The 21,340-nt window shown below is 34.4% G+C and overlaps 1 protein-coding gene and 1 long non-coding RNA gene across 2 annotated transcripts; both read right to left on the bottom strand.

Annotated features, from left to right (window-relative positions):
* Nucleotides 1–269: 269 nt before the first annotated feature.
* On the bottom strand, nucleotides 270–15,684 carry LOC127946986 (ras-related protein Rab-8B-like). Its single transcript, XM_052543852.1, has 7 exons — nucleotides 15,420–15,684; nucleotides 7,070–7,130; nucleotides 4,377–4,437; nucleotides 4,195–4,272; nucleotides 3,892–3,981; nucleotides 3,500–3,616; nucleotides 270–1,225 (listed from the first exon to the last, which is right to left on the bottom strand). Exons 1-7 carry the CDS (start codon nucleotides 15,541–15,543, stop codon nucleotides 1,133–1,135), a joined length of 624 nt encoding a protein of 207 aa, XP_052399812.1. The 5' UTR covers nucleotides 15,544–15,684; the 3' UTR covers nucleotides 270–1,132.
* On the bottom strand, nucleotides 9,284–14,712 carry LOC127946988 (uncharacterized). Its single transcript, XR_008151206.1, has 3 exons — nucleotides 13,371–14,712; nucleotides 12,876–12,995; nucleotides 9,284–12,593 (listed from the first exon to the last, which is right to left on the bottom strand). It is a non-coding gene; the product is annotated as an uncharacterized LOC127946988 (long non-coding RNA).
* Nucleotides 15,685–21,340: the final 5,656 nt, after the last annotated feature.

Here is a 21,340-nt window from a genome sequence, read left to right as displayed (position 1 = left end):
GGTCATACAATTACAAATATGAATAAAAGTTCATGCATAACAATGGTCCCATCTAAAAAAATCAGTGGTCATGATATACGGTACATTTGTCAAAGTAAAATAATGATAACTAAAACTTTCATTCAGTGTACTTAGGTGGTATCCAGTCCAACTTAGATTACATTTACATTTATTCATTTAGCAGATGCTTTTATCCAAGCGACTTACAAATGATTAATGGACACAGTTCCAAGGCATTAAGGTTCCCAATATCAGCACTAGTCGGAAGAGAGAATTCCCAAATGGGGACGTTTTATTGCTGTAATCTATACTACTTCATCTGACACAACTATCAGTGCAGCTTGAATAGGAGACCAAAATGTCTCAGGTTTGAAAACAAAAGTGCTAATTTAACCAACTGCATTCACTCTGCATCCTTTGACAAAAACAACTACACATAATGACAGTACAAGCATGAAAAACATACAAAACCACTTTTTGTCAACTGAATGTTTCATTTAAGCTTTCTTGCTATGCAAAATACAAAACAAACTGTAGCATTGACATAAAGACCTTAGTCTCTATACATGCTTTCACATGGCCAAGCAGCCCGTTTTCAAATTAAAACATGAATGAAATAATTATTGATAATTTAATGCTAATTAAACAATTAATGATCATCTTCATATTCAAAAAAATCACACATTTTTCACAAATCAGTGCTAGACTGAATTTGAACATAAACCATATAGTTTATCACCCTAATGCTAATGAGCTATAGTACAACACAGGCCCAATTTATCTTATTTTCTTTACACTGATGGTTTTCAGGTTTGGCTGAAATGTGTCCACAAAGAATATTTTACAAAAACATTTCAAAACAAAATCGTTCATATCTGATCCATTATCTTTTGACATACTCATCTCGATTATCACCACACAGCAATGGAAACATTTCATATTGTGACTCTACCACCAAGTGAACCCACTTAATCTCTCAAATTGCATAATTCCTCTGTTCCATCTTGACTTTAAAGGCTTGGAAACATGAACCTTCATCCATTCTTGAGCCTGATAGTCCAGCTCTTTGCAGGGGCTCATGTGATATTTTATACCAGCAGAGCATTTCTGGCTGTCGCAGATACACAGCGAGTTACAGCAGAGCACATTTAAAGATGCTGTGCTTTCTGGAGCGCTTCTCTGAAATCTTCACAGGCCCCCCATCATCTGCTTGACCACCATCATTCTAGTCAGTAGAAAAATAGAAACATTTAAAATCTGCTTTGTTAAAACATGTTAAAAATAATTTATTACGATAATTATATTAGGGTTGGCAAAAAAATTTACAGTTGCAATCAAAATTTCTCAACCCCTCAGAGACTGCAGTACTTTACAAATACAAGCTTTTCTGAAGATCCAGGATAAAATAAAAATTGAATCTATAACTCACTGGCATATTAAAAGTGATATTGTCAACATATAATGTAATATTTTTTAGTTATACAATTTTTTAATAATACGGCTATGTCATAATTATTCAACCCCTATCCAACATTGCTGTTTTTCATTGCATTGTGTATATTTGCTTGGTGGGGAATAAAACACTCTCAAAACATAATTGAGCTTTTAGAAACTCTATTAAAAACAGAATTAGTTTGAGCTGTTACACATACAGTTAGCCCATGCATGTGTGTTGAAGTTGAGTAGCAAAAATGTCAACAGAGATCTCATGAAAGCTAAAAAGAATAAATATTGTATTACGTTAGAAAGGCTAAAGCTATATGAAGATTTCCAAGACATTGAAAGTTCCTAGAGACACAGTTCTCATCCTAATTCCTTAGCTTGAAGTGTTTTTTACCAGAAAACCTTTGAGGTTGTTGAAGAAAAAGCACAATATCATAAAATGTTTAATCAGAGCAACTGAGAAAAACCTGCAATGTACAGCCAAAGACTTGCAAGATGACCCGATGAAAGGAGGTAACCCATTTCAATGCAGTGTGTAAGAAGAACACTAGACAAGTATGGCCTTCATGTTCAGACATTTTGATGAATACCACTTGTTACGAGGTCCGACAAAAGCTGCACTACCACAGCCAATTTTCGACCCGCACAATTCAACTAAACACACGGGGATTTATTTCAATCATAGAGCACCTTAACCCCCGCCCTAATAAGATGCCCGGAGTTTCATCTCCCACTTCATTAATTAAATGATATAATAAGCCATCGAAACCAAGAAGTATAATAAGAAAAGGATTTATTAATTACATAAACTTAGGAGACAAACAAAAGAATAAGTCAATTACCTCAGGAGGGGGAAAAGCCAAAATAATAAACCAAACTAAAAAATCTACCGCATTACACCTCTTTCCTTCTCAAAATAAAGCGGTATGTCTCCTACAAAACAAGCAAAGCTCATAAGCAGAAGAACAACATCTCCATCGTCAAACTTGGAGGTGGAAAAGTCCTGTTATGGGGTTTCTTTACTGTAGAAGGAAGTGGAAACCATGACTGTATGAAGGACATCATGGATTCTTTGAAGTATCAGGCCATTTTGATAAGAATTGTGATGCCTTTGGTGCAAATACTGAGGCTGATGATCAGTGGACTTTCCTGCAGGACAGTAATCCCAAAGTACACATCCAAATCTACTACTGCTTGGTTCAGGGATCAGTCATATAATGTACTTGAGCGACCTGTTCAGTCTCCAGAATAAATTCTCATTGCAAATATCTGGTTTGAAGAAAGCAGTGGCAATGTGAAAACCAAAGATTATCAGTTATCTGGAAACTTTTTCAGGCGAGGAATGGGCCAAGACTGTAGTAGAGAGGTGACAGCAGCTTCTAAAAACTTCAAGACAGCATTTATTTATTGATTTTAAAGAACAAAAGATTCTGCACAAAGAATTCTGAATAATTTTGAATATGAATGTTTTGAGCCAATTTGAATTTTATCATGATTCATCAGTGTTCCGTTCTCAGAATCACTCAAAAGTGTATTAACAAACTTTCTCTAATACTTTACTGATGCCTTTGTTGAATTGATTTCGTAAAATGTTGTTCTCTACAGCAAAATGTCTTGCAGGTCAAGGGGGTTGAATAATTTTGATTGCAGCTGTATATAATAATATAAAATAAAATTAAAATAATCCTCCGACTTGTACTTAACTACTGAACTGATATCAAAATAAATGCAATTATAAAAAATTTTTTTACCTGCATTAGTGACTGTTCGTGAACATGTGTTTCATTGTAACAATTATTAATGTTTAAAATAATTGTAAACAATTTTAAATAATTGATGTACAATTAATGGTTAATGATATCAAGTATTGCACTTTTTGTAACAGCTCAACTAATATCAAACTAAATGCAGTTTTAAAATTGTTATAAAATATGGATTTATGCAATTTTAAAATGTGATTTATTCTAACGATTTTTAAAAATGCAAATAATAATAAATTATATCTAGTAAAATAGATATTTTTTACAACAAAGAAAAACCTTACAAAAACACTCACCATTTTTATGTTAGGTTGAGCCATAATGTCTCTAGCAAGTGTGAAAAAGGCCTCTTCGACATTTATACTGGTTTTTGCACTTGTTTCCAAAAACTTGATCCCGTAATCAATTGCCAACTGGACAAAAAGGCAAAAAATTAAAACAGTTATTAACAAAAAACTACCAAAAATAAAAAAAAATTAAAGTAAAATACAAAATATATAATAAAAAATTATATCCAATCTCACTCAAAATAATGTATATCTGATTCGAAATAACATACTTATAATAAACAGGTAATGTTACAAGAATGGCATTTTAAAATAAAATGCATTTTCTTTATTCTTCATTTTAATAGATAATAGTTATTTGTATGAAAAACTGTAAGCTTGTAGGACTTGAGAGGCCTCACTTTCTCTCCTCTCTCTTTGGACACCTGTCTCCTGTCGTTCATGTCACATTTGTTTCCGAGGATCATCTTCTCTACATCAGATGATGCATGCTGAAATTAGTAATTGAGAAGTTCTCAAACAAATGTATCAAATAAACAATAAATTATATTTTATATAAATTTACAGAGTGGCTAGCAAACCTATAATTCAATGACCCCCTAATATGGACACCCCCCCCCCCCAACCTGGACCAAATGATCTAAATGATGATACTTTATCAATTCAACATGTTACCAGACACACATATTCCTCCTCAATGTTACCTCCTCGATGTTGCGGATCCAGTTTTTAATGTTCTCAAATGACTTTTCGCTGGTGATGTCATATACCAACATAATGCCCTGAAAACAAGCCAAGCAGAAATACGTATGTGAAAATATATGAAAAATGCATTTTCAGCGATCTACACTTACACAGACATGAGTAGTAACCAATGCTGTTTTACCATTGCGCCTCTGTAGTACGCCGTGGTGATCGTCCTAAATTTTTCATGCCCTGCTGTGTCCCTGTAAAACAATCAGACAGTCACACACAAACACGTTCCTTCCTTCCTTTGTCACCCCGCTCAGCCTTACCACTTCACATTCGTTTACAGAGATTAATTAAATTAAACATCCTTAGAGGTACGGATGTACAGCCTGTCCATGACACTACTGTCTGCATTTCTCATCCTTCATAAGTCACCTAACTGAACAGGAAGACCAGCCACAGTGTGTGACGTCATTTCCGTCATATTAGCAAAAACTTATATGTAGGCTATTAGGCCTATCAGTTAAGGTATGCATAAGCTCTGGTAAGTAGCTAATTTTCGAAATTTGACTGAAAGGCTGGTGGTATGATAAGATAACAGGTTAATGGGCTTGTGATATGCTATGTTAATAACAGGTTACTGGTATGCTAAGCTAGCAGGTTAACTGATGAGTAATACACAGAGCTTGTCTGCTAACTGTTAATTTGCTAGCTGATTGGAAAACAGAATGAAAAATGTCAATTTTACCATTTATAATTATGTGTGGTTATATATTTGACACATTACTTATAAGATTTTGAAAATCAATGTTTTATTCTGGTACCTGTGTTTAGGCTACAAGATTTAACTGATATATAGGTATAAGCATTTAAGGAGGCCTTAAAGTGGTTTGAAGATTTTTGAAGTCAAATCATGGGGTTATTTTCATTTTTTTTGGATGAACTATCCCTTTAATATAAATTTAAACTAAGTGGATAAGTGCTGGTCATATAATTAGAATATCATCAAAAAGTTTATTTATTTCATTAATTCCATTCAAAACGTGAAACTTGTATATTATATTAATTCATTAGATACAGACTAAAATATTTCAAATGTTTATTTCTTTTAATTTTGATTAGGGGTGCTCCGATCACGATCGGCCGATCGTTATGCGCATCTCGTCAGTAAAGCCGATTTTCTAATCAGCGGTTAATTCCATCAGGTGCGTGATTTCACATAGAGCAGCTGTTACTACAGAGAGCATTAACGATCGGCCGATCGTGATCGGAGCACCCCTAATTTTGATGAAAGTAACTGACAACTAAGGAAAATCCCAAATTCAGTATCTCAGAAAATTAGAATATAAATTAAGACCAATACAAAGAAAGGATTTTAAGAAAATCTTGGCAAACTAAAATGTAGAAAAATGAAAAGTATGAGCATGTATAGCACTCACTACTTAGTTGGGGCTCCTTTTGCCTGAATTACTGCAGCAATGATAAATGAATACTGGAAAATGAAATCTGCATCTCCATAAAGTTGGTCAGTAGCAGGAAGCATGACGTGCTCTAAAACTTCCTGGTATACGGATGTGTTGACCTTGGACCTCAGACAACACAGTGGACCAACACCAGCAGATGACATGGTACCGCAAACAATCGCTGACTGTGGAAACTTTACACTGGACCTCAAGCAACGTGGATTGTGTGGCTCTCCTCTCTTCTTCCAGACTTTGGGATCCTGATTTCCAAAGGAAATGCAAAATTTACTTTCATCAGAGAACATAACTTTGGACTACTCAGCAGCAGTCCAGTCCTTTTTGAAGTGAGACACTTCTGACGCTGTCTGTTGTTCAAGAGTGGCTTGACACAAGGAATGCTACAGCTGAAACCCATGTCTTGCATACGTCTGTGCGTAGTGGTTCTTGAAGCACTGACTCCAGCTGCAGTCCACTCTTTGTGAATCTCCACCACATTTTTGAATGGGTTTTGTTTCACATTCCTCTCCAGGGTGCGGTTATCTCTATTGCTTGTACACTTTTTCCTATCACATCTTTTCCTTCCCTTCCCCTATTAATGTGCTTGGACACAGAGCTCTGTGAACAGCCATCCTCTTTTGCAATGACCTTTGGTCGTCTTTTGGAAAATGTCAAGTCAGCTTCATCAATGTCTTCTCCATGATTGTGTAGCATAAAGAACTAGACTGAGAGACCATTAAAATGCTTTGCAGGTGTTTTGAGTTAATTAAGTGATTAGCATGTGGCACCAGTTGTCTTCAATATTGAACCTTTTCACAATATTCCAATTTTCTGAGATACTGAATTTGGGATTTTCCTTAGTTGTCATTTGTAAACATCAAGATTACAAGAAATAGACATCTGAAATATATCAGTCTGTGTGTAATGAATAAATATAATATACAAGTTTCACTTTTTGAATGGAATAAATGAAATAAATCAACTTTTTGATGATATTCTAATTATATGACCAGCACCTTAATTGCAAATAATATGTAGTCAAGTACCTGAAACCATTACATTCACGTAAGTAAATTCTTTTAAAGTATATTATCGTGTACTTCTTTTTTTAAAAGGTTATTCTCATTCTAGAGAGCATTTTATTGGACAAAAATATCTATATTTGCATGCAAGATTAATTAAGTGTGTGTTTATGCTAGAGGTTTCTTCTCTAATAGCTTCAAAGCTAACTGTTTGTAGCAATTAACTCTGATTAAGAGCAAAAGCTTTGTGTTCACTATATTCAGAAATTCTGTTTAGGTTGTAACTAACACACCAACAGTTTGCACAGCTTTAAATACGCCTGAAGATAAAGAGTAAATGACAATATAATTAAATGTATATGAAATGGAACTTAGCGCTGCTTATTCATGACCAACAAATGGCTCACCATATCTGCAGCTTGATTTTCTTCCCATTGAGCTCAATAGTTCTGACTTTGAAATCAATTCCTGGCAACAGAGAAAAAGAGAAACAATCAATGTTGCACTGCAGTGGATAGGTTCCTGGGATTAAACTGCTCCTCTTGCTGGATAGTGGACAAAATTTTTGTTTTTGTTTTTTTGTATTCCAGCTAGTCTCACACAAATGCTATGTGCCAAGCAACAATAAACTCAACGTGTGTGTGTGTGTGTGTGTGTGTGTGTGTGGGACATACTTGTCCACACATCACTTTAACTTTCACTTATTACACTTTCAATATTGATGGTGTGGAGAGATGATAATATTTCTAATAAAGAACTGAAAGATCAGTCTTTTAAGATAATGTATGACACAAAAAGTGGCATCCAGTGGAAATTTAGAGAAATTAATAATAAAAAATGTCTTACACAACTAGTCAAATGAGTTGCTCTGTGGTGAGGTTTTCCTGTGGAAAAATGTCTAATGCTACAACAATATACCTGGACCTTAAGTGGACCAATATATACAGCACCTGAAAGCAGAAAAAATAAGCTTTCCATTGATGTATGGTTTATTAGGATCTGACAATATTTGCCCGAGATACAACTATTTGAAAATCTGGAATCTGAGGGTGCAAAATAATCGAAATACTGAAAAAAATTTATTTGAAGTTGATTTGAAGAAATGCATCTTACTAATCAAAAATTAAGTTTAGACAAACTTACAGTAGATAATTTGCTAAATATCTTCATGAAACATGATCTTTACTTAATATCCTAATGATTTTTGGCATAAAAGTAAAATTGATCATTTTTGACCCATACAATGTTTTTTGTCTACAAATATACCCCAGTGACATAAGGCTGGTTTTGTGCTCCATAGTCACATATTAGTTGTACATAGCCATCCGCAACACTCTAGTATCGTGATGGTGAGTTTTGATTGAGTGATCACTATTCACATTTTCTTCAGATAATGTAGTGTCAATCAATGACACAAATGTTTAATACATTTACATTCAGTAATTTAACAGAAGTTTTTAGCTACAGCTATGAGGAACATAATTTATCAAGCAGATTAGTTAAGCAATATCACAACCCTCAGAGAAGTGAGGGGAAGTGCAGACAGTCTACAACCAGGGTCCTGGATATCCTGGCACAAGAAAACAGATGCAAATCAAAAGCTCGGCTGCATTGGCGGAAGAATGCTGAGATGGGCTGAGCAAATGCAAAGTATGGCAAGCCTTTGTAACATTTAATCTATAAGCTGTACTACACTGTAAAAAAAAATCCAACTTAGTTTGTATTACAATATTACAATATTCAACATTAAAAAAGTTGAGATAACACAGAAATGTAAGTTAAATAGAAATTAAGATCAATTTGTTACACCAAATTAATGTTTCAAGTTAGAACAACTAACAACTTTAAGTTGGTTATTAGTATTGCCCACAAAGACTTATGAGCATGCGCAGTTCGATCGCCTTTTTATAAACAACGCCATATTAATTTCTGGTAAGTGTAGTTCTATGTGTATCAATTCACGATATGATTTAAATGAAGTTTGTTCACAATATGCGCTTTTGTACAACATAGGTGGCTGCAAGTTAGGCAGTTAAATTTTCCCACCTGGTCTTATTGTTGCCTCAGGTCAGACATTGCCTATTTTTTTCTGCCTGACAGTGTAAGTTAATCTCTCCTGTAGGTGGTGTTTTCTATATAATATTTACCATAAGAGTTGAAATATGTTTGTTCAAAATATGCGCTTTTTTACGCCATTTTAGAATTACCTGGGGCGGCGCCCAGTTAACAGTGATCTGAATGGTATTCGTTCAAAATATGTGCTTCTGTACAACTGTTTAGGTGGCTCCAAACTGGTCAGTTCAACCTCCCCTGCTTCGTCTTCGAGAAGTCTTTAAGTCATTCGTTGGCTTTTTTCCCCGACAGTATCATGACTTAGGTAAGCACTGTTTTATATATATTAAGTAAAATTATTTAACCTGTTAGCCAGCACCCCCGATTGTGGGACTCACAGCTGAAAGTGCTCTACCAAACTTATAATTGTAACAGTTTCCTACTTCAGTGTGTTACAAACATAATTTTGGTGTCTTTGGAAAGAAGACCCTTTGTGCTTTACTTTTTTATCAACTAGATTTGATAATGCTCAAAAATATTAAAAGTTATAGACACTGAACTGCCTTGAATTCTTTTCTTTTTTTTTTTTTTACCACACTTAAATGTTTTTTTATTTGATATGAAAATACATGAAATTATACCTGGAGCAATCTAGAAAAGTAATGGGTTGAAAGTCACATGTCTCATGAGTTTCTATTTCAAATCTGAATAAGATATCATGAAAAATGAGACTGCAAATATTTGTATGAGACTATGTCTACACTGCCCACCCCCCAAATATAAACATATTTACCAACAGTATTGAAGGCTTCTACAAACTATTTAGTCAGTAAAAATACCACTGCATAGTTTTTTTTCATTATAAAACACTAGACAGAAACTTAGACATCATATAAGTGATTTATTTGAGCACTAGAAAAATACAATAAGAATAATTTGAGTAAAAAAAATAAGAATAACAAGAAAAAAAAAAGATTTAACTTTGTTTGCCAGTTCCAGAAAATCCTGAGATTGCTAGAAATGCAGCATTTACTATGAATTACAATGCAAATAAGCGCTGATGGCCACTTATACAGATGGTAATAACACAAATGTGCCAAAGTAAATAATCCACTCTCTCTATTCTTATAGACGTGTTCACTTTGATAGCCGTGATCATAGATACAGATGGTTGGTCTGGGAACGCCCCCGGGAACCCCCCGTCACGTGATGTGAATTTAGCCCGTGGGGGGAAAACATTGCCATGGCGCCAATTGAAATACACGGGAAAATCATGCAAGAAGAGTTGTTGTGTTGTTTTCTGTACCTCCAATAAACTAACAAATTATGAATTGAAGTTCTACATCCTTCCTTATAAACATACAGAATTGGAAAGGAGGACAAAATGGCTACAAGCAACAAATTGTGAGGATGATCAAGGGAAGTTGTGGAATCACAAGACTAAGCATGTGTATGTGTGCAGTCGGCATTTCATCACAGGCAGGCTACGTTAACATTGTGTTCATTATTAACTTTATCTAAACTGTGTAAGGTTCTTTTAGAAAGTGGCCAGCATATATAATTAGCCTTATCATTCTACCTGAAGCAAAACTATGTAACGTTAGCCTAGTGTGGAACTTTAACTCGCATGAAAGTGCATCTGCAAAGAGGTGTAGTCTACGTGATACGCAGTATTCCCACTAGAAAAGGCCAAGGATAAAAAGCGTGAGGATACGTAACAAATCAAGAATGAGTCAGTCTATTGTTTGTTATCTGGCTCGACTCGGTTTGCATTTTCAGTTCTCTCTTCACAGCAGTTCAGTCAGTGTACTGTTTGAGTACATGAATTACTCCGGGATATTGGTTTGTTTGAACTCAGAGGGAGTGTCAGCCACATTAAAAAAGTTAACAGCTTAAGTAATTTAAAAATTAATGCTTATTGGAGACGCGAACCGTTACAAACGATTCAGTTCGATTTGGTGAACTGGTTCAACCAGTAAGAAGAACCGGTTAAATTGAACGATTTGTTCGCGAATCTGACATCACTATCATTCAAACGAATTTAAATTTGTGATTTAAATTGCTGTTCTACAAAAAAAATAAAATAATCATAATGATGAAATAAAAAAAAATTGTGATTCTATAATAAATTAATTCACTCATATTGGATTGAGAGTTTTGTGCTGAACTTTAAACTGCTTGAGTAAAACTTAAAGTTCTGAAGCTGCACTGTAAAAAAAATATATAATAATAATATGAGAGCTCAAAAACCTTCGGCAGCTGGTTGCCTTAAACTTAAGTTTTGTCATGTTTTTTTTTTAAAGCAACTTCAACTATCAGGTTTTGTAAACTTATGGAGTTTTTATCATTTAAAAATATATTTCTAGTCAACTAAACACAAAATTGGAAGTTTAACTAAAAGTTCACTTAACTTAATATTAGTGGTGGGCGTGCTGCGTTAACGCAAGACTCTTATCGGGCGATAAAAAAAATATCGCCGTTAATCTATTCTCAAAGTTGGGTTGGGAGCTGGGTCTATACTAAGCGAGCTATGATGACTTTCACCTTGATATTTTATATAACCGACTGGCTGAAGCCAGCCTAACGGACAGCGACACTGAACCGTGCTCTCTTCTGCGAAGTTCTCCTCGAAGTCCCTCCTGCACCGGAACGAACAAATACAAATCGCAGTTTGAAACAAACAACAAGATGTGAAAGAGCTTAATTCAGTACTTGCGGTGTTCTGGTGTTCAGGGTTCACGCAGAGAAAGGCGTCTCGAGACACAAAAAATAAGTGTTTTCAAGTGTTTTGATCAAAACACTTGAACATCGAATTTGCTTATTTTTGCTCTAGTGCCGACAAATACATACGAAATATGTCAAAATATCCACCTTGGAAATTATGCTCGAAAAAACAGTCAGTTATTTCTTAAGTGAAAGTAAACAGTTGAGGAAAAAAATGGGATGTGTATTAAATTGGATGTGTTCATCATCTCTTAAAGTGACCGCGCCTAATTTAGCTACTGGCTGCTGTAATGTTAATCCAAGAAAATGAAAATCACTCACTGCTCTTGACTACTTTGTAGTTTTAACAGTCAAACCAAAAATTATTCAGACACCAGATATATTTTTTGATATATATAGCAAAACTGTAATAATGTGAGAAATGTTAAAGGTGTCTGAATAAATGTAGGTTTCATTGTATATTTCATTTTTACATTGAAGACTATCCAGTGCTTTTTTACATTTAATTATTTAGTTTCTGTAACTTGACACCTACAAACTTGAAAAAACCTTAAACATTGTGTAAATAGCACAAATAAATAAAAATAAATGAACATACAAATTAGACAATTTCAAACAGGGCCCACTGGTACAACCTTCACCGGGTCCCCGCTTGTGCAATGTGGAATTAGTTTACAGCTTTTTCAAGCAGTTTGTGATGCATTTTAGAAACAGGAGATGTACATTTCTAATGCACCATCTAGCTTGATAAACCTCTTCTCAAAGACTTACTGTTTGTCAGTTTTATTTGGGTAACACACATATTCTGAATGCCGTCGGCAGAATTCGAATGAGCCATTTTAAAATAGATTAATCTAGATTAATCTAGATTAATTTCAAGATCACAGTGAGATTAATCTAGATTAAATCTATAATCTATGCCCACCTCTACTTAATATATTATGTTGATTTAACATGCACAAAAGTTTGTACAACTAATTGACCTTTAAGTTGAGTAAACTCAAAAATCTGCTGAAGCTGGTTGCCTTAGTCATATGTTTCCTCCCCGTTTTAAAATAATAAAAACTTGGGAGGAGTTTTCCTTTTCACCAAGCACCAGGACATGTGGATTCTGGCTTGTCTCATGATTCAAGTACAGCAATAATTAGTGCCAACCTTAAAATAATAATAAAAAGAAAAGTTCAGTTAACATGCATTGTGGTGATATTTCATTGATACACTCACTTTACAAATGATTAAATTTAAATGAGTTAAAAACTATAGCGAATTTAAATTGGTTAAAGTGATAATTCACCCAAAAATGAAAATTCTGTAATTTTTTTTTTCAAAATATCTTCTTGGAACGATTTTTATTGTACAACATGTGTCTTATACAAAATAAATAAAGGTGACTTGACTACACAGGGCATTGTGATTTTAAGTTTTGCTTCTACTTACAGGATGAATGTCAATGAAAGACCGATTCATTTCCATGTATGATGTGCACACCATTTTTCCATTTGTGTGGTATGGTCCAGATGGCAGGAAGGGTTTTAAAGACAATTTCTGCACGAAGGCCTTTAAATGACAAAAGTACAGAGAAAGCACAAGTTAAAAAAAAGAACTAAGCTTAAAGTTTACGTTTTTACAGTCTTTGTGAGGATCTACTATCAACCGCACTAAGAGACAGACTAAACCAGTTTTCACTCCCTCCAGAAAATTTGTGGCAATATTTGCAGCCAATCTGAGTAAATTTTACCACCCTTTACCCTTTAACTGATTTGGACTTGTAGGAAGGAACAAAAGTACACTGTAAATGAAAGGAAGCTTAGTTGGACGGAATGCAGCAATACACTTATTTAACCTCATTTGTCTTTTTTCATAATTTTTGGAAGTCATAGGTCTAAGTAAAATTGAAAACTTATGTATCATTAATTTAAATAGGTTACCTACCTTGAAATGTTTCGGTTAACAGGCAGAAATTTTATTGTTGCAATTTTTTCTTCACGAAAAAGTCCATTGTCTAAAACATAAGTAAAAACACATTTATTACAACACATTTAAAAAACATGTCAATCAATCTAGCTTCATAAGAGAAATTGCTGTAATTATAGGGTATTCTAATAGATGCTTAACAATATTCAATATGAATAAACCATTAAAACACTTTTACTGTACAATTAATTAGGGCTGGTGCGCTAAGACGGCTATGACTTCTGTTTTACGCTCCCCTCTTAAAGGTTGTTTGTAGGAGTAACGTTATGTAAATTTGGGGCACTGGTATAAATTTTCGCTTAAAGAGCGGATTGCCTCATGACTGTGCGCTTTTCTTTCATCTGGGTTTTGGACATTTATAACAGAAAATTGCAGGTTCATTCAATAGTGATGGGAAGTTCGACGTAATGATGTCGTCGGCGATAACGTAATGGTGTCATGTCAATCAAACATTCAAATATATAAAGTCATTAATCATAACTTTAGTCAGTTAAAAGCCTCATAATCATGAAAAGTTAACAATTAAGTTTTGCAACAACGCAACCAAATACAGTAACAGCAATAATGTGGAAAGATTTAAGTCTTGAAGATATAAAGTAAATAAATTAGGTGTCAACAGCGCAGCTGTTTTGTAATGTATTAATGCTGGCAAACAAACAGGAATAGCATTCATTTACAATCGATCTGATTCTCTGGGGGAAACAAACGGACTAAAGGGAATAAACTTTTTTAACGTATAAAAAAATTATAATTAACGTATCAGAAACATTACTTAATATTACAACAGTTATATACATCATTAGATTATATTAACAATTACTTACCCTTCATAATCATGCAGGCTGCCGCTGATGTCTGTGCTGAGTCGCTGACTGGACCGTTAAAATTTGAACGGAGTGAAGCGGGAAACATATTTATTCCAACAGTTGGTTTATAACTAAAAATAACCCAACGGCGAAAAAAAAATGACCAAACAAATTTTAACATAACCCAACACATTGACCCAATATGTGTAACCCAGCGGTTAGGTTAAAAAAAACAACCCAATGTTTTTTACTGTGTAATAAATAAATACTGGTATCTAATAAATAAGTACTAGTATCTAATTAATAAATACCTAATAAATAAGTACTAGTACCTAATAAATAAGTACTAGTACCTAATAAATAAGTACTAGTATCTAATGAATAAGTACAAGTACCTAATAAATAAGCACTAGTATCTAATGAATAAGTACAAGTATCTAATGATTAAGTACTAGTAACTTTACAAAAGATACTAGTGCCAAAAGAATAAGCACTAGTACCTAAAAAATAAGCACTAGTAGTTAATAAATAAGTACTAGTACTTAATGGAAAAGATACTAGTATCTAAAAAATAAGTACTAGTAACTTGAAAAAAAGATACTAGAACAACTTATAGATTAAATGTTACAAAGGCTTTCCACTGGCAGAGGAGATGGAAAAACCAACAAAGGAAATGACTAAAGTCTCTGTGCAGGTAGACGAAAGACAAGTGTGCAATGTTCACACATACAGCAAAATCATTTTCTTAAGCCAAATTTTGTCTAAAAATCTTTAAAGCGAAATAAATGTACTTGAGAGTATGTATATATATATATATATATATATATATGTGTGTGTGTGTGTGTGTGTGTGTGTGTGTGTGTGTGTGTGTGCGTGTATCTGTATACACAGACAGATATATATATATATTTAAAATATATAAATAAATTATCTAGACAGAGATATTTGTTTAAATATGTCTACATAAGCAAGCTGAGTCTCTCATAGGCCTGTGCATTTCAAAACAAATCCAGATGTTTTAATGTAACACGTAATCACATGATTTATTAAAACACACACACAGGTGCTTTTTAAACCTACTTTACCAATGCAAATGTAACTAGAAACGTCATTATTACAGCTTTACTGTATCTGAGCACTATTGTCCTGCAGATAACAGGACACCATCCAGTCCCTTCTACCAGATCACCGGTGAACTGACCGATTGTTGAGATGAGGGTGGTGTTAAACGCATCCTCGCTGAATCTGAACAGCAGACATGTCTTTCCCACTCCACTGTCTCCTATTAGCGAGAGTTTGAAGAGGTAATCATAAGTCTTCGCCATTTGTTCAAGGCATTGACACACAAGTCATAGGGGCTCTGTCCGAAATCGAATACTTCCCTACTATATAGTATGCAAAAACAGTACGCGAGCAGAGAAGTATGTACGAAATCATAGAATTCTAAAAACAGTAGGTGAAAAGTACACTGATGACCTACTACTTCCGGAAAGATTCCGAAGTGCGCATATGATGTATGGCAAGCCTTTGTAATATTTAATCTATTAGCTGTCTATTAGTATCTTTTTTCATGTTACTAGTACTTATTTTTTAGACACTAGTATCTTTTCCATTAAGTACTAGTACTTATTCATTAGGTACTAGTCCTTATTCATTAACTACTAGTGCTTATTTTTTAGGTACTAGTGTTTATTCGTTAGGTACTAGTGTCTTTAGTAAAGTTACTAGTACTTATTCATTAGATACTAGTACTTAATCATTAGATACTAGTACTTATTCCAGTAGTGACTAGTATTTAATTACAATTTTGTGTTAACAAAAAAAAAAGAACTAGTACTTATTTTTTAGTTACTAGTAACTTTTTAGACCAGAGATATCCTGAACTTAATAGATACTAGTACTTTTTAAACTTGCATTTTTGACCAGTATGGTAATTGTATGTTGAATATTAATGAGCCAGCAACATATAGGAGAGAGATTAAACAGGAAACTGAAACAAGGAGATGGATGTACTTTTTAGACATTAGACGTTATTTACCAAGGGTGTCCATATTTTGGTGCTGCAGACACTGAATGTTTTTACATTATTATTCTCTACAGGGCACACTGGTGCTGCAGACACTGAATGTTTTTACATTATTATTATTCTGTACAGGGCACACTGGTGCCTATAGACACTGAATGTTTTTACAATATTATTCTGTACAGGGCACACTGGTGCTGCAGACACTGAATGTTTTTACATTCATGTTCTGCACAGGGCACACTGGTGCTGCAGACACTGAATGTTATTACATTTATGTTCTGTACAGGGCACACTGGTGCTGCGGACACTGAATGTTTTTACCTTAATATTCTATACAGGGCACACTGGTGCTGCAGACACTGAATGTTTTTACATTCATGTTCTGTAAAGGGCACACTGGTGCTGCAGACCCTGAATGTTTTTACATTAATATTCTGTACAGGGCACACTGGTGCTACAGACACTGAATGTTTTTACATTCGTGTTCTGTAAAGGGCACACTGGTCCTGCAGACACTGAATGTCTTTAAATTAATATTCTGTACAGGGCACCCAAAATCCAAACCTGGTCGTTTTCAGACAAACAATGTCAATAAAATTAATAATATTTATAGTTATTATTTCTAAATAAAAACTCTAAACAAAATAAGGAGTACTACTTTTGTAATAACACTATTTGATGATAATATACAAAACTGAGTTGCCTATGTAAGAATAAATATAATAATAAATATAGCCACAAAAAAATGCACACTTCTTTACCCCTGGGAAGAATGTAAGGCATTGCAAATGTTTACCTATTTTAGCTATTTTTACTCAAATTAGGGTTTTGCGGGCAATAATGAGTACTCAATTAATTTATTTTTAATTCATACTCATCACAGGAGGGTGTCCTCGCACAGAAACTCCACAAGTGAGACTCCCTGAAGAAGTTCCAGGAAATTAAACTTTCGCTGTAGATGTAGCTGAATAAAAATTCAGATAGATGTTTTACTGATGAAACTTGATGAAAATAAACAATGACTGAGACAATATATGCTTTTATCTCTGCTCTTCAAACAATCGCGCGTATTTTTATGAGAATAAAGTTTAAAATGCAATCCTACTGCAAATTTATTCTGCGTGTTGTATTACCATGAACATTTTTTACTCGTCTTATGTCATGACTAGTCCAAATGGCTACAGTTCAACAAAAATAATTACTAGTAAAATAAAAAATCATACTAGTAACATTTAGAATAAGTACTAGTAGCTAATGAATAAGTACTAGTATCTAATGAATAAGTACTAGTGTCTATTTAATAGGTACTAGTATCTAATGAATGAATACTAGTATCTAAAAAATACATACTAGTACCAAATGAATAACTACTCGTACATAAAAATTAAGTACAAGTCACTAGTGGAATACATACTAGTCAACACTCAATAAGTAAATAATTATTAGTATTTAATCAATAAGTTCTAGTATCTAATGAATAAATACTAGTACCTAATAAAAAGTAATAGTATCTAATGAATAAGTACTAGTACATAATAAATAAGCACTAGTATCTAAATAATAAGTACTAGTATCTAATGATTAAAGCTGTGGTAGGGAACTTTTGACTCTCTAGCGGTTAATAAACAGAACTGCTTGCGTCTTGCGGAAGAACATCATAGCCGGAACTACTTCTCTCTGTTTATGTCTATGAAGAATCACAAAGGTACTGGGTTACTCCGCCGCGGTATCCCCGAAACAATCTAAAATAGTCAGAATATAAACACTTATTATAGGTGCACCCCAGTAATTCAGGACAAACCAAAAACACTGTTTGGAAAATGGATTCATGGTGTACTCGCTTATTATATACATTTTTCTACATTTTGAACACAAACAAAGTTACGGACCGCAGCTCTGATTGGTTATTTTTTACCGGGAGCGATGGAGTTTCTGCAAATGGCAATAGGACCACTGGGAGGAGCCAGAGGAGCTTGATTTTTTTCACAGATTATCTGTCTCATATTCTACTGTCAGGACATAATGACAGGTTTAACAAATACGTAAAAAATATTTTTTTACAAAAGTTCCCTCCAGCACCTTTAAGTACTAGTATCTAATGAATAAGTACTAGTAACTTTACAAAAGACACTAGTACCTAAAGAATAAGCACTAGTACCTAGTTAATGAATAAGTACTAGAATTTAATGTAAAAGATACTATTATCTAAAAAATAAGTACTAATAACTTGAAAAAAGATACTGGTACAGCTTATAGATTAAATGTTACAAAGGCTTTCCATATACGATGGAAACTTTACTATCTCATGATGCCACAGAGTAGGAGTTGTCGTCGTTATATTTGAAAATGGCGGAAAGCAGAGACACGGTGTTCTGTCGATTTGTCCTACGCTGTCAGATTTTCCTACCTCCCACTAAAACGGGGTAGTACAATTCAACAACGAAAAATGCTACTATAAAGTTATGGTTTATTAACGTCTACACCTACCACAACCATAATCATATTCTTACAGTACTGCAAATACAGTAATTATGTGTTATTTCCGTGGTTGTAGCTAGAATGGATACAGTTACAGGAAACCAACAATAAATATAATATTCTACCAGTTAGATTGTGTTTTTATTAAAGGCTACACCTACCCCAACCCTAAACCTACCCGTACAGTAATGCAGATACATTAAATATTGTTGTTTAGCATGAGAAAAAGGACGCCATATTGATGTACGCGTGTGTAGTAAACTTGGGTAGGAAAAACTGACAGGGTAGGGTAAAATGTCAGGACAGAGGCTCTATTCAAGTGTAAGTTCTTTATAAAACAATTTTTTTTATTTTTTGTTTATTTTTTTGTGGTTAAATTGTATTTGTTTAACATCATATAAGTAAACGATTGCCTTGTTAAAAGTTTAAAAAATGTAAATTGAGGGTATCCTTTTCCAGCCAATTCAGAAAAAAATATAGTTTTATCATTATTATTACGGAATAGTCCAAGCTAATGTAAATCATCAACACTTTGTGTACAATTATTAGGCAAGTTGTATTTTTGAGGATTAATTTTTTTATTGTACAACTACAGTGCTCTTGGTCAATCCAAAATGTTAACAAACCCTCAAGCCTGAACATTTAAGTAGTATAAGTGAAGTATTGGCGTTCTTAAGAGAATATCTACATCTACACAATTATTAGGCAACTATTAGTTCGCAGAATTAAGCAACTAAATGAAAATCAAAGATTTTCCCATCTCAGTTGTTTATTTTCAACTGTTGAAGTGAGAATAATAAACAAACTCAATTTACAAATAAACATTTCTGAAATTTCAAAAAGAAAACTCAGTGACCAATATAGCCACCCTTCTTTTCGATAACAGTCACAAGCCTTCCATTCACGGAGTCGGTCAGTTTCTTGATCTGGTCAGAATCAACTTTTTGTGCAGCCGCAACCACTGCCTCCCAGACACTGTCTAGAGAGGTGTACAATTACCATCACTGTAAATTTCCTGCTTAAGAAGGGCCCAAATTTCTCAATAGGGTCTAAGTCAGGTGAAGAAGGGGGTCAATGTCATTTGTTTTCCATCTTTAAGGCCTTTAGTGGCCAGCCATGCCGTGGAGTACTTTGATGCATTTGATGGAGCGTTGTCTCGCATAAAAATCAAAGTCTTCTTGAAAGATGCAGACTATTTCCTGTACCACTGCTTGAAGAAAGTGTCTTCTAAAAATTGGCAGTATGTCTGAGAGTTGATTTGAGTCCATTTTCAACCCGAAAAGGTCCAACTAGCTCATCTATAATAATACCTGCCCATACCAGTACCCCACTTCCACCTTGCTGGTGTCTGAGTTGAAGTGGAGCTCTGTGTCCATTACTGATCCAACCAAGGGCCCATCCATCTAGTCCATCAAGAGTCCCTCTCATCTCATCAGTCCACAAAACCTTTGAAAAATCTGTCTTCAGGTATTTCTTGGCCCATTCTTGACGTTTCAACTTATGTGTCTTGTTCAGAGGTGGTCAGGTTTCAGCCTTTCGTGCTTTGGCCATGTCTCTGAGAACTGAACACATCATACTTCTTGACACTCCAGGTAGGTTGCAGTTGTGGAATATGGCAGCACTGGAGGATAATGGGTTCCTAATAGCTTCATGTTTGATTCTTCTCAAATCTTTGGTGGTTAATTTGAGTCTTTTCTTCTCTACACGTTTCTTGCGACCCTGTTGACTGACTATTTGCTACAAAATGTTTGATGGTGTGATCACGGCCCAATATCTTAGATATCCAAGAGTGCTGCATCCCTGTGAAAGATTTTTAACCTGAGGAGAAGAATCTACCTAATAATTATGCACACCTTGATATAGGGTGTTGAACTCCTTAGGCCACACCCTCCCTCATTACACAAATACACATCACCTGATATGCATTAAATCCATTAAGCATTCAAGTTTATACAGCTTGGACTTGGAAATTATGGATAAAATTATGATATGGTCAAAATAATCACTTGCCTAATAATTGTGCACACAGTGTATCTAACACTGTTTTCTTTAATCAAAGACATTCGTTGTTAGCAGCTTAATGAGATGGTTACAAAACTACAGTAAACTAAAACATTTTTATTTCTCCTTTACCAGTGTTGATATTATGCAATATGTTATTTCCATGTAACATTAATAGGTTGACCATGGTTCATCACGTCTGTGTTGATTTTGCAGGGACTGATGAACACAACCGTGCTTTAATACAGTGGAGAGTGGCTAATGAAGCCCTCTTTACTGGAAAGAGAAATGCTGCAATTAAAGGTTTTGAGTAAGTGACGTTATACAAGACAAATGTAATATGTAAATTTATTCTAGTGTAGATTCAATGGAAAGTTAGGGGGGGTTACAGCAGCATCCTTGAAATGGTATTCTGCCATGGATGAGGCAATAGGGGGAAGACCCTCCCTCCATCACACCACCCACCCTTATTGGCTCATCTGGCCCGGATGTTGCTGTTACCTCTCCATCCTCAGTGAGGTCAGAACGTGAAAGAGTAGGGAGGAAAAGGAAAGATTTTGAGGAGCTGAATGAGACATGGAGGAGAGGAAAGCTGAAAGAGAAAGAGATGCCATTGA

The sequence above is a fragment of the Carassius gibelio genome, chromosome A25 (genome assembly GCF_023724105.1).
Source record: "Carassius gibelio isolate Cgi1373 ecotype wild population from Czech Republic chromosome A25, carGib1.2-hapl.c, whole genome shotgun sequence".
In the NCBI taxonomy this organism is placed as follows: domain Eukaryota; kingdom Metazoa; phylum Chordata; class Actinopteri; order Cypriniformes; family Cyprinidae; genus Carassius; species Carassius gibelio.
Note: the sequence above shows the minus strand (reverse complement) of the source record. Positions and strands in the feature narration are given on the sequence as shown.